The following is a 14,855-nucleotide window of genomic DNA, read 5'->3' as shown; positions in this document are numbered from 1 at the left end:
GCAGAACATGCCCTGATCTAAGTATCCATTTAAAGGGAGCCAACTAGATGCTGAATGATTGCAATGGAACAAGCAGTCAGCTGGCTGGAACAATTCCCTACCTCACTCTTCTCCCCGCTTGCTATAAATGCACGTATTTGTGGAGCTTCTGTGCCCCTCCGTCCCCAAATGAAAATGAGATTTGTCTCCTTTCGTTACATTGATACATTGTACCCGTGTGTGTATGTCAGTGTGTGTGGCTTTGCACAGGGCAGCGTTAGTGAAATCTCTCTGTCTCTGATCCCAGATGGGTAATGATCTGGTCGCCTCCCAGGGCGTCCTCGTTCCCTTGCTCATTCCCCCGCAAGATAAATGAGCACACACACACACACACACACACACACACACACACACACACACACACACACACACACACACACACAACGCCTGAGACGCTCTTTCCCCTCCAAGATAAATGGCCCCTCCAATGCCGCCAATGCGATTGCTGCCAAATTTGGTGCTCCAGCTGGAACAATGCAGAGAGATTTCCATGTGGTTTCTGCAAATAATTGAATCTGTCCTCAATTTGGAAGTGATGAAGCTAGATTTCTACCTCCATCCCCCACCTCTACACAGATACACACACACACACACACACACACACACACACACACACACACACACACACACACACACACACACACACACACACACACACTGCCCACTCGCTCTTGCTTTCTTTCCCTCTTTGGTTCGTGTCTTTATTGTTGTCTCTAAGCCACATTTCTCTCTCTTTCCCTCTTCTTTCTCTTTCGCATTTCTCTTTTCTCCCCATCCTCTGTCTCAATTTTTCTCACGCACTTACACCCCCACCCTCCCCTTCCCTTTTGCCATCTGAGACCTACATACACACAGATCGGGCTAAGGCAGGGGAAATCAATAGTGACTTAAATGTTTTATCATGGTGTGTCAGTGTAGTTAAGGCCTCGGTTAACAGGGTGCAGCAGAGAATGTTGCTCTAAAGGGATTCACCGCTGCTATTTTCACAGCACCCTACGTGCGAGAGATTTATTTCCCTACCAGGTGGATAAAACGCTTGCTAGAATATTGTCTTTTTAGAATTAATTGTTACGTAATTTTATCATTTGCTGTGTGCTCGCGTTGAGAGAGGGAGGCTGAGTGAGGCCAAAATGTAGGTAGACAGTAGATTAAGACACAGGGCTGATTGAGATGGATGGTGGAGGTCTTCAGCTACACACAGACACACACACACTAATGAAATGAGAAATAGCCCCACACACGTTAGGGATAGAGTGCTAAATAGAGGGGAGGCTCAGCCATCTATCTGTCTCTGTCAGGCTTTCCTGCTCTGCTTGTCGCCATAGGGGTGACTGGAGATGGGAACTGCGCTGCAATTTCACTTTCTTTCACTCATACATGCGCACTCTATTCAAAAAGCCCTGTGGGCCTGTAACGAAGTTGGAATAGCAGCATGTTATGTGAATGGAAGTTGTATTTCAGTATCCGTTGCCCAGGTTTTATGACGACAGGCATTTCAGATCAAGGCCACGGCTTCAGTTAAGCCCTATCAAGCCAGAGCCTCGTCCCACTGTGCTCACAAACACAGAGCAAACAGATGTTCAGTACACATATTTATTCCTGGTGTACTGACAGTGAAGTATACTCAACTAAGAGTCCAGGACACTCACTCACTTGGGTTTTTCCATCTTGAACCAGATTGGGAAAGTACGCAGATTCGGGCGCAGATGTGCTGAAGTCATTCAGAGCAAGGGCCTCTACACTTCCTGTTCATTTTTTAATCCTATAGCCCTGAAAAACATTATTTAAATCTTATCTTCTGACACGGTTACTATTCTCTAATTTTGCTCACTGCTTTTTTCCCAAAATAAAGGTTTTTGTTGAAGGGTCTTGGTTATTAAAAAAAAAACATGCTAATACAGCAGTGGTACAGCCACAGTGGATATTCTATCAAATTTTGAAGAATAAAAAATAACAGTATTTCAAAATAAATCAAGTATTTATACTTTGGAGATCAAAATTAGAGAACAGAGTGTATGTTTTAAGGCAATGTACATAACGTTAGTCTCCTCCTGTAAATTCAAGCACCTTTCACACGTTCTCTCCCACCCTGAACTAAGGGAGAACACGTCTAATGTCATGTTGGGGACTCTCCGGACATTGTCTTCATACAGACAATTCTTATATGTTTCGCTTTAGGCTGTAACCCAGATTGAACTGTTATCTTGTTTCTGTAAGTCTTCAGGGCATGTTTGCTAAGCTTGGGTCACAATGTGACATAAATGTTTATACTTTTTGGCTTCAAGACTGAAAAGGTTGAAAACCCCTGAGCCAGCTTAAATCAGTGACACACACACACACTCACACACAAATAGCATAAAGCACTAAAATTCAAGGATTTTTTACTTGTGGTTCTTGCTGGTCCAGAGGCAGTTTATCTCTGTGTGTGTGCGCCACATTTATCCCCAGAGAGTTGTCCTTCCTTTCCGTGGCCCTGCAAAATCATCCCGTTCTTCTTTTTACCTCCATTAAATATTTTTACCTCTGCCATCCCCTGCTACTCCCCCCTCCATCGCCCTGCTCCCCTTTTTAGATGGCCACAGCCACATAAAGATAGATTAACATGTCTTTTTTATAGCATTGGGAAATTAAACAACTATTCTATAAATCAGCTGTGCTAAATGAATATTCATTGGACAGATACAAAGGATAATAATAGATAATAGAGGAAAACTTATTTTCTGTCGTTGTTCTTTAATTCACTTCGGACAAGGAAGGAGAGCCCCATGGCAGAGTTTTGTGTTTGACTGATCGACGGACGGCTTTATTGGACCTGTTAAAAGAGAGAGACAGCCTTGTGTTAGGGACAACCCCCATCCAGTCCCGTCCATCCCAGAGTCCACTGCTGCTTTATAAGATAGAAGGCTAATCATGGCTAAATGGCTTTTTACAAGCTCAGAACTAATAAGAGGAGAGGGTAAAGCAGTTAACAGGGCACGGCGTGGCGAGTCAGTCTAGGAGTCCCAACTAGGTCTTTATAGACACAGGATGGTGGTTACAGGGAGGAGCTAGAGCAGTTTGGAAGAAGAAAAACCTCCTGCTGCATTTACGGTGGAAGAAGAAAGAAAAGACCTAACCAGCTCCAGTAACGCTGCTCTCTAGCTCATCCTAACATCTGATTTCCCTATGCAGCAAGGGAAGTGACATGAATCTCTTTAAGAATCTTTGAAATATCTCATAATTTCATTGTGTAAGGGATAATGCGCAATGAATTGTACGTTCCACTGTTGTGTTGGGTGATGCAGAAGGAAAGTATGACTCATCTCAAAGCTATAAAATGTCATAAGAAGGGCTGCAATTAATGATTTATTTTTTAATTTTTTATTTTGTTTAATCTGTAGATAATTTTTTAAAGTCTGCGACTCTAATTCAATACACATTTTGACAAATTCAGCGAATATCTTCTCATGCTCTTCTAATATGCTCATTCTTTGTGCGCTGAAATGAAAAATCTGTGTTCATACACAGCCCACACAACACTATTCTTGCTCATGCACAGGACAGATGAAAGGCCAAGGTCAACAATCTTTTTCCGGAATTGCAGACTCCACCTTTATTCATGTATAAAACGTTAAAGAATAGTGATGTCTTAGATTTCCTACTTTCTCCACTGTATGTCACTGTAAAACTGAACAAGTTTTAGAGACTGGGACCGAGAAGGAATGCTGTTTTTGCTTGGAAAAGATGATCTAAACATTGAAATAATTATAAAAATAGTTGCTAATTCCTTTTCTTTTGATCGGCTAATGGATTCATTATTACAGCTCTAACCATAAGTAATCAAATTAAAGATATCAGTCAGTCAATTGTACAAAACAATGTTTGATCTAGTTTGATGTTTAAATTGATTTACAGAAACCTGTCTTTTAAAAGGAAATTTAGTTTTTCTTTCCCTGTACCCTCTGCTGTTTGAGGATGCAGCAAATGAAGCCATATCCTAGGCCATACACACACACACACACACAGCCACTTATCGTTCTATTTTGCTCTCACTCACGCTTCCCTCTCTCCACTTGTCCTTCCCCATCCAGATCAATACCATAGATCAGCTGGCTATCAGGCTGCAAAATGACCACATCACCATAAACACACACACGCACTGCTATTGCATCTCGTCAGAGAGCGAGTGGATGGCTATAATAAACACCGGCAGGCTTGTGCGGCCTCGTCTCGCTGCGCCAAATCAGCAGCAGCAGCGTTGCGGTCTGTGCGTCGGCCGTATTGATTTAGTTATTGCTGCTTCATATGCTGTCGGACAGTGTTAAATGCACATTTTCTGTTATCGTGCTGCACATTAATCAGAGGCTGCTTAGAGGCAACAAGAAAGGGAGGACTGTTGATAGAATGAAGGAGGGATGATGTAAGGACACGAGGGTAAGATGAGATAAATGCAGAGGCAAGGAAATAGAGAGGGATAGATGAACGTGATGGATAAACATGAGAAAGGAGATGCAGAGGATGGAAGGTGAACGTGGGTTGACTTTACTTAAAGCTCAAGTTGGTAACTTTCTATTTGCTGAAACTGTCACTAGTAATGTATCTCCACCTTCTGTTCCTGCCTGCTTCCAGAGTCCTCTCTGTGTGCTTCTAACGGCATCTTCTCGTTTTGAGTAGACAACCACCACCATCGTCGTTTTTTGCAGTGTCAGTAATTGCTCTGAACTCCGATCAAACTGTGAAACTCGGCGATGCTAATCAAATATGAATCAAGATTCCTTACACTGCTAAACATCTCTCCCTCTTTCTATTTGTCCCCCAGGGTAACGGAGGAGGAGTCCACGGCTACCACCATGGAGGCTCTGAAGGCTCGAATCAGAGAGCTGGAGCGGCAGATACTGAGAGGAGACCGATACAAGTGTCTCATCTGCATGGTGAGCATCGCGTTCATATGAATAAGAATGCTCTGTTTCACATCAACCCATAGAGGCAGCATCGGGCCTTTTTGTCAGGAGGCACTAAAGCCAGCATTTGTAGAACTAGTAACACACAGAAGGGCAGATTAAAGGATTGGCAGTTAGTGCTGGGGTAAGTAGTAGTAGCTAATTTGCTACAATCCCCGTGGACACCCTCTGAGGATGTTGCTCTTTGCTCTGTTGGAGCTTAATGAACAGTGCCGTCTGCCAATCTAATACCTTTCCATCCAGTCGCACATAGATACCGTGTCCCAATCCAGAGGCTGGCTCCTTCAAATTCTGCATTATTAAGCCAAATATGTCATAACAAGATGACTGTCAAAGGCTGTCCAAAGCATGCCTCTATCTGCCACAATGTACTGTATTAAGGACAACTGTTGCACTCTCTGCAACTTGAAGTAGCCCACAACCCACAGCACATTGGACAGTTTTGAAAGGAGCATTCAGGCGTTGTTTGTGAGCTTGTGGCCAGATTGAACTTCTCAGGTATAAGCCACTCAATGTTCTTGTAAGCATCCTGTAAATATTAATTGTCTTGTCACAGAGAAATGAAAATTATAAAGATATTTATTACCTATATAGTATAGAGCTAAACATCATAAATCAGACTTGTCCATACTTACAGCTTACACTTGGTTGCCCTTTTCAGGCCAACAGCCTTGTGACAAACTTAGGAAACGTTTTATTAGGCTTCAGATTCTTTTGAAGGATCCACAGACCCTGAACAGGACCACAGTCTGTGACAATAAGCTGTAATCATTCCAATCACTATGTGCTTCCTAAGGGATACACTTCCCACTGCATTGCCTTTTGCTTACTTTACTCCCGATTCAAAAAAGCATATTTATTGGGAAGAACACAGACCTTGATTTTTTTTTTTCCCGCTTTGGCAGCAGACACATATCACATAGTATATCGTGTCGTATGCTGGATACTCCTTGAAGTGTGCATGAAGTATGCATCTCAATTCCCTCGGTTTGTGGACGTCTGAGTAGCTCTGAAGTGTTTGAGTGGTGGCGTTGCTGTCGTCTTGTGGTGGTTTATGCTCTTGCATGGCTTTGCGAGTCAACTGAATGTATGCTGGGATAAGAGACTCCAGTGGGAAATGCAGAACAGCCTCAAAAACCGACAGGATTCTGCCATATATTAATAAGATGTGAGACCTTCTATGTACAGAAGTCTATATACCGCAGATAGAGTCACATAGCAAACTGTTGAAGATGGGTCTGAGCTTTACAGCATGTGTAGGTGATTGGTTGGACTCCCAGATCAATAAGCCACAGTTTCATCTGTGACAGTATCAGGCAGAATGAGGGGGGCATCGTCAATATTCATGCACCTGCACGCCCCCTCACCCCCCCAACCATCAGAGTTTGTGTTCCCCACTTTGTGTCAAGTACCCATCCTGTCATCCTTCAAGCTTTTGGACAGTGCAGCGTCGGCATCTCTCTCTCTCTCTCTCTTTCTGTGTGTGGTGTGTGTGTGTGTGAGAGAGAGAAGAGCGGGTAATTACCGACACTTACGCTTCCTAAAGGTCGCTGGGTGCCCGAGGTGACACGGAGGGCAAGGCACAGCGATCGATCACTCACTGCCCCATGGACACACTGCTCTTCTCCGCTCATCTGTCACTGTCCCTCATCTCACACATACACACAACACACACTTAGGCATATAGAGAAACACAAAAATGTGTACAGTGTTCTCTGGCAGACTTTCTACATCTTAGCGTCAGCATCTCCTTCTTGCCAAAACATTTATTTTAGCGGAGTGGTTGTGCATGGATCAAGCCTTCCAATGCTCAGACAGTTAGTTGTATGTAAGTAGAAAACCAGCACTCACCTTTCTGCAGCCAAGTTGGCTCAAGTTTATCCTCTGCTGGACCTGCAGCAGCTCAGTGTCGTGGTTTGGTCTCATCAGTGGATTTCTACCCCCATCTGCTGGCCATCGTAGGAAGGGAAATACTGCCTTGTCTTGTTGAAATGTATTTATTCATATAATTAGAGGCAATATAAAAAGGAAAAGAGACACTGCTTCCATACAAATGTAATGATACAAGACTGATACTTGGAGTAACCAACAGCTACTTTAAAAAGGTCAGAAATAAAACTAAGACTTTCAGCATATCATTCTCAACTAGCCAGGGTGATCATGTTGGTATTTTCTCTTGCCCTCGACTTGAAGTTTGTTCTTCTCTATATTGATGATAAACAAATGAGAACAAAGTATTCCTATTCCTACTGCTATTGGGTAAATAACCACATCACACCATGATGTTGCTACGATCCATCGAGTAGAGACTATTTTGATAATTAATTGTTTTGAGTCAGGAACCATAAATTGGTTTGTTACACAGAACCATCTGAGAAGGAGTCATTGGAAACTGATGCTTTCAGAACTTACCTGGTAGGCGATTGGATGAACCATCTGTCTCACCAAACTCTCACCACAGTTAATCAGGAAAAGAGAGAAAACATCTTTTCCTTCAAGAAAGCCTTCAGCGTTGTTCTGATATAACTGATGCTATTGCAGCATCTAAGCTAACCTCTTTTGCGGTCGCCGTTGTTGTTTTTAATGAGCGGTTGCCTCTGATGTCGCTGTTACCTTTACTCCTACCTCAACTTCTAGCAGCTTCTCACAGGACGCTGATTGGTCGAATAACTTGTAGGTGAAACACACATGCGTAACTTAGAGCCTGACAAGATGGATTTTCGTGTGATGGATAAATGGGAGTCTCGCGTGATCTCCTATTATCACGATATTTCGGCCGCTGATACTAAGCTGATTGTCTTTGTGTTTTGGACTGTCACTCAGTAAAAACATGACATTTTAAAACATCACCTTGGGCTTAAGGAAATTGCCATATATATGTTTTATCATATTCTGACATTTTTGGACCAAGCAAATAATCGCTTGCAGTTGCAGTTCTAGTATGATGTTTAACATTCACACGATTCACCACAGTGAGCCCCATAAACAGTAGAGCTTCTGTGTTGGTCATAGCTGCTGTGGTAGTGGACCAATCTCACGTCAATTAATTAAATCAAAAAACCCTTTTAGTTTCCAATCGACCTTCAGCAACGTAGCCAAGTCATCAGCATACACATTTCTCATAATTCGTCAGCACTGAAGGAGAGATTTAACGCATTTTTCTCATGGCAGTTTGTTCTTCTGCTGTATAGCTCTCATATATATATGTCTGTGTGTGTGTGTGTTGGTCTGTGTGTGTGCCCACGTGGACGTGGGTTGCACGGTGGCATTATGAGTGCGCGATCAGTACAAGCCCGCCTCTATGATTAGCTGCCACCTTTCGCCCCCTCTCCTCTCCCACCCCCACCCCTCCCTTCCGCAGAGGAAGCCTGCTATCCAGTCAGGCGCGGAGTTCAAGAGCCTAGGGGTGTGGCCAGGGCCCCGGGCACTGGCCAATGAGGTCGGAGAGAGGCAGCCTAAGTCCCTCCCCCTCGGCCTGTACTGTCTGTACAGGGGCCTTGTGATTGGTGGCTACGGCAGCGGCATAAAGAGGCTCCTCCCACAGCCCTTACGGAGGGTAAGGCACTCCTCCGCTCCTCTTCCCTGCCTCCTCCTCCCTCATCTCTCCATTCTTTTCAAGAGGAAAAGAAAAGAGAGCCCATCAGATTGGGTTCATTCATGACTTTTCTCCCTCATCTTCTCCCTCTGCCTGCTCCCCTCCGTCTCTGCTCGTTGCCTGCCCGGTATCGTGTCTGTGCGTCCGTGTGTTTGACCTGCAGGTTGCCGGTTCAGTTGCCCCCCCTCTCCCTCATGCTGCCTTGCTCAGTGGTTCTGTGGCTGCTGGCTGTGTTGTTCCATGGTTAGTGGTTTGATGCTGTTGGTCAAGGAATGTGCGGTGTTGTTTTGGTCGTTGTTATTTGGCTTGTGTGTGTGCTGTGAATTTGGAGTCATTTTCGCTCTCTCTGTTCATAGGACTCCTACACGATGCCGCTCACCTCCATCCAGTGCTGGCACGTCCATTGTGAAGAGTGCTGGCTCAGGACTCTGGTATGCAATACTCACACACTTGTCCGCACACACACACGCGCACACACACACGCACACACACACACGCACAGTCCTCCGTGCTGCAAGGCACCTCCTTTTGACATGTAGTTATTACAGCCTCATTACATAGTCTGTGAGTTTCTCTCTGTAGCTGTGCCCCATAGGGAAAAACTTAAATGGAATATTCCTCAAATGACCTGTTCTCTCACTGCACACACACACACGCACACATTATTGAGGCATTGCAAACACTTTCAGTTCTCAGTAGGGAAAGCTTATATGGAATGGTCCCCAAAAGGCTTGTTGAAATGTTGGAATAAAGTGGTCAACTCAAACCTCCAATGAGTTCTACATAGTGCCTTGGGTGTGCACACACATACACACAGTCAGTGGTTTTGTTGGTTATTAGTTAGTCTAATATATTCAGTAGTGTGTAATTAGCTGGTGCTAATGTTGTAAATGGAGCGCAGTGTTTCTGCTGCTGAGGATAAACAGTCTCCTCATAGGTTTTCTTTGGTTTCTTTGCTGTTATCTCCTCTTTTCTCCACACGTCCTTCATTGTTGGAATTTCTTCTCCCTCTCACCTCACTGTCTTCTTTCTTCCTCTTCTGTTATCTTTTCTCTCCCAAGCCTCTTCCTTCTCACCTCAGTTGCTCTCTCTGTAAAACACCATCAGTTCCCAGTTGTGGCACAGATCAGCTGTTACTAGCGAACAGTTCCCATCTTTAGCTTTGAGGGATTACCATGAAATTTTGTGCCAATATTCATGGTCCCCAAATGATAACTTACTAAGGTTACTTTTTACTGTAACTACTTCTTGGCTTAAACTGATGTAAGTCTAGCCAGGCTGAGTCTGACAGAGGTTAAATTCTGCCCTACTAGTGGTAAAGATCCTCAATTTATCAAACATCTAACAAAGCTTATCCGTTGTTGCGTAATCAGTATTGCAGCCTCACCGGCCATGTGTGTAACTACAAATTTTAAGTCTTGTCTCAAAGGCCAGTGTAGTACCAAAATCGCCCAGCTATTTGATTGACATTTGAGTGTACAAATGGATAAAATCATAACTAATTGGGCCATTTTGTAAAACATTCTTTACAGCAAATTAAAGTAAAATGGGATTACGAAGACATATGGCCAGAATGATGGCGGCCCTTTTTCAGCTTTAATTGGGCATTTAGATGTGCTAATGATCGTCTGGAACATGCTTCCAATATAAGATCAATACTCATTCATGACGAACTTCACGTGGGTAGAGTTAGGGTCTGTGCATGTTTTATAAATTACATGTAGGATTTTCTAATTTGCTTTTATTATATGTTTTTAAGGGTGTGTGTGTGTGTGTGTGTGTGTGTGTGTGTGTGTGTGTGTGTGTGTGTGTGTGTGTGTGTGTGTGTGTGTGTGTGTGTGTGTGTGTGTGTGTGTGTGTGTGTGTGTGTGTGTGTGTGTGTGTGTGTGTGTGTGTGTGTGTGTGTGTGTGTGTGTGTGTGTGTGTGTGTGTGTGTGTGTGTGTGTGTGTGTGTGTGTGTGTGTGTGTGTGTGTGTGTGTGTGTGTGTGTGTGTGTGTGTGTGTGTGTGTGTGTGTGTGTGTCGCATTAACTCATAGCCTGGAGACAGCTATAAAACAGGAGGGCCAAGCTGATCAAAGTAAATGCCTGAGAATCTAGTTAACGTCAGCCCAGCCCCCTTACCGCTTTAATGAGCGAGGCAGCTGGAGCGCAGCGTGACGGGCACACACCCACACACACTTAGCGCCCACGCTAAACAGGAGTACACAGCTTTGAGAGACGTGCAAACAAACAAGGGAACTCAGTCAGCACTTGTGTCAAAAGAGCTCAACCCAGAGCTACTGTGGAAACCTGTGTGCCACCATTTTTAAACCATCCCAGACCTTTTGACAAATCCTCCATCTTTCCTCTTTATTCACCTCCACAATTTTCTTTCTTTCTTCTACCTTGAGACATGAAGAGACTGTTTTGAGTACTATGGAGCCACAAATCCTCTTAGCAGGAGCTTGTGAGATCTGTCAGACTCTTGCACCACCTTGGTTGTCCTGAGTGTGTACGTGTTCGCCCCTTCAGCCTACCTTAGTTTGTGCACTCACTCCAAAGACTTTATTCAGTGGCTTACAGGAAAAGAAGCCTATAAATCTTTAGGGTAAGATGAACCCGTACGTTTGTACTGGCCAGCGAGGATTTGGAAGGTGTCTGCATTCTATTGTACCTGTGTTAGATGTCACACACACAGTGTTTATAACTCACACACTCTTATGTTTTACACACCCTCTACACACATGACAGTAGACTGAGGAAAGTCTTTACATACCAAAGAGATACTTTAGAGATGATGGTCAGTTCTGTAGCCCAAACAGGTCTCAACTCCTGTAGCTGTAAGCATTCATAACATTAAAGAAGCAATTGTTGCAGCTTCCTCTCTCAGTTAACTCAAGATGTGCCCCTCTAACTTTATATATTTACATAATCTAATCTATTTTGACATTTGTATCTAATTAATGAATCTGTAAGCAGTGCAAAAACAGCACAGGGAAAACTGCAGGAATGTGCCCGCAGCCAGCAGTTACCACCCAGCACAAGAAAGGGAACAAGCTGACGGGTAGGAAGAGGCAGAAGGGAAGAGACGGAGGATGGAGGTGGAGGATAGTGGTGGAGACCACCCAGTCAGAATGTGGTGCATATTATCACCTGCTGCTTTACTGCAGATGGCACACTATCAAAGCAGTGCAGAGGGGAGAGGAAGAGGGCTCAGGGGAGAGATGGTGCTCTGCTGCTAACAGGCAGGTTCATATTCACATAGAGCGAGGAGGAAGCAGTAGTTATGACACATTAAGGCAAACCTGTCAAGCACTGGTTAACATCCATAAGTTTCCAGGAGATAAATGAAGAGTTGTTGCCATGCTATAATCCTGAGTGAATGCATTTGTGAGTGACATAGATGTCACCTTATTCTGATCCAAGCTCATTTTCTAAGCAACAAAGCTAACTTTTGTCTCTCAATCCATCACAGGGGAACAAGAAGCTGTGCCCACAGTGCAATACCATCACCTCACCCGGAGACCTGAGGCGCGTCTACTTGTAAAAAGCACCCACCCCCTCCCGCCTCGTCGTCATTCCGATGCATTTCTCCTCTAATCTTGGATTTCATCGCCCTCCCCGTCGTCACTCGCCATTTTCTTTCCCTCTCTCGGGGCCAGGGTGGCTGGCTGCTAACCCTCCGAGAGCGTACAGAGACAAGACGGCTGTCTTTTAGACTCCACTGGCTCTTTCAGGAGGTTAAAACTGAATCACTGAGCAGAAGTCTGCTCTGGCTGGCTGCCTGGCCACCCACAAAAAATAAAATAAATGAAAAGACAGAGACCTGCAATCCCCACAAAAGGCTTGTTTCCTCTGCCTCGCTGACACGACTCCCTGTACATGTAACTTTGGGTATCATCCACTGAAGGACTTTTAAGTCAGTGGAGAACCCTGACACCCAGCTAAACCCTGCTGAGATCTGGTAGCGTCATGCTGTTGAAACTGGACCTGAAAGGAACTTCTTAATACAGAACATAAAGACTTCTTTTCCCCCTCTAGCTCTTCTTTGACATTTCGATGGTGCTGGACAACGGGCTCAACCATGAAGACTCGACAGAAAGCTTACTTTTGTTTTGTTTTTTTGTTCCCTATCCCAGAGAGAAAACTTTTACGTTCATGCCCCCTGTTGCTTAAGAGAATTAAAAAAAGGGCCTGTCCACTAAAACTGAGCTTTCAACCAAACTGAGAATAACCTCACAACCTTGAAAAGGAGTTTGACACTCCTCCTCCTCCACCTCTTCTTCTTCTAGCGAACCCTTCCCTCCCCTTCTTCCCCCTTTCGTGGTGTTCTAGTGAAGTAAACCAAAATTTCTCCCCCCCTCCAAGATGCAGTGCAAGCACATGTAATATAGTTCTATGTATGTTTACAATGTTGGGTGTAAATGACATAGAGTTCACACACACGTTCACACACATGCACACACGATACCATCAGCAGACACACAGAAGTATATAATATCAAAGTCCTGTTGTAAGTTGGAAGGTTCCGGGAACGATGTTTGGGGGAAAAAATGGCTGGAATAAAAGAAGCCTTCTGTATTTTTAAAAAAAAGATCATTTGAAGATCCATTATTTCACTGTACAGGAATAAAACATTTAAGTACTTTAACTACTCAAGACTAGATGGTCAAGATTTAGGTGGTGTAATTTTTCTGCAGAGTACCCTGAAAAACTGTAGAACATGAAGCAAGGTTAGTTTTATCGAACGGAGAGATTCCTTTTGCCCAAGGTTTACTGCAAACAAGCAGAACGATGGAACTGCTCTTCAGTTGCAGCAATGTCCAACTGAGCCTCTTATTTTAACCTCCATTTCTGCTTCCTCTCAGTCAGAGTAACATCATGCTCAGTTCATAGTCTAGAAATGTTTTGTTTTACCCCTACATGTTTCAAAATAAAGCTTTTTTTCCATTGGTCTCATACTGCTATGCTGCAACAAGGTCCCCAAAATGGCAACTCCGAAGGGCAGGTTCTTTCTAGCTATAACAAACGAGGGAAGTCTCTGGAAAAGAAGGATGGCCAAGGCTGAACTGGCAACTTCCAGAACCCGCAGCATTTCCCTCTTCCCATTACGGCAGCAGCAGCAACCAAGGTGGTGGTGTGCTTTGTGTTTGTAAAACTATGTATTCTGTGATGTCTGTATTGTTGTAAGAAATGCTGAAAAAAAAAAGAAAAAATAAAAGTTCTCAAATACCACGAGTGGTCTTGTTCACACGAACTGGGTGGAAATAAAGACAGTGAGGGGAGATGTTCCTGTGTTCACTGAAATTAAGACACTGCATTTTTTACAGACCGCCGCTGCTCCTTTGCGTTGAAAGGAGCAAGTTGAGGTGGTTCAGGATCATCTAGTAAGGATGCCTCCCTAGGGAGGTGTTCCAGGCACGTCCAGCTGGGAGGAGGCCTCGGGGAAGACCCAGGACCAGGAGGAGAGATTAGATCTCCACACTGGCCTGGGAACGCCTCAGGATCCCCCAGTTAGAGCTGGTTAATGTGGCCCAGGAAAGGGAAGTTTGGGGTCCAATGCTAAAGCTGCTGCCCCCGTGACCCGACCCCGGATAAGCGGTTGAAGATGAGATGAGATCTTGTGCGTGTACGAAAATCCATCTCCATCCACTCGGAAGTACTGGACAAGTCCCACACTTTAAACTATGGCCTTTTGTTTTAAGAGATTAATGAATAGGGACTCTTGGATCCTTATCAGATAATTTTGGGGCAAAGAGATGAGTTGATTTCCACTGATTTTCATATACTGTAGCTCCAGTTCCTGCCATTTTTACTTGCGTAGTTACACATCCTGGAAGGTTAAACACTGGACGGGAAACCACTGTTGCATTTACACTGGGTTTCATCCGTATTTTTGTTGATCTGCCCCAAAGATGATAAATTGCACGACTGTGTCACTATGACAGAGTATAAGGGCCACGTATGGACTTATTTTTTAGAATAAAATTGTAATATTTAAAGAAAAAAAAGTAAATATGAGACTACATTCATACCTTGATGAGAATAAAGTCATATTCAAAAAATAAAACAAGCAGATAAGTAAGAGAAGGTAAGGTGCTTGTTGCTACTTATTCTATATGCACAAGAGTGCTTGTAGTCCTGTGGTCATACAATAAAACTGCCACTTATTGTTTGCTGTGTGCAGAGTACTTAATTGGAAAGTATACATACACATTACATATTGTAGGAGGTGTGGGCCAATAAGACAGGGTTTTTACTAAAAGTATAATGTAGTTCATATATTTTACAGCATTATTTG

General features: G+C 43.9%; 1 protein-coding gene across 5 annotated transcripts in view; it reads left to right on the top strand.

The window, feature by feature from the left end:
* The window catches only part of rnf220a (ring finger protein 220a), a gene marked incomplete at its 5' end in the record, with an annotated part of 160,303 nt that extends 146,526 nt beyond the window's left edge, over window positions 1-13,777 (top strand). For 2 of the 5 annotated variants that reach the window (XM_083929029.1, XM_083929028.1), the window contains 4 exons: window positions 4,838-4,949; window positions 8,341-8,535; window positions 8,931-9,005; window positions 12,030-13,777. In XM_083929029.1, coding sequence (XP_083785155.1) covers window positions 4,838-4,949; window positions 8,341-8,535; window positions 8,931-9,005; window positions 12,030-12,101 — 454 coding nt within the window. In that variant the 3' untranslated portion in view covers window positions 12,102-13,777. Of the gene's footprint in view, window positions 1-4,837; window positions 4,950-8,340; window positions 8,536-8,737; window positions 8,818-8,930; window positions 9,006-12,029 lie in introns of all 5 variants that reach the window. The other 3 variants (XM_083929031.1, XM_083929030.1, XM_083929027.1) reach the window with 2 other exon arrangements.
* Window positions 13,778-14,855: the final 1,078 nt, after the last annotated feature.

This window comes from Echiichthys vipera (assembly GCF_963691815.1).
Source record: "Echiichthys vipera genome assembly, chromosome: 15".
Classification (NCBI taxonomy): domain Eukaryota; kingdom Metazoa; phylum Chordata; class Actinopteri; order Perciformes; family Trachinidae; genus Echiichthys; species Echiichthys vipera.
This window is presented reverse-complemented; position numbering and strand designations above follow the sequence as displayed.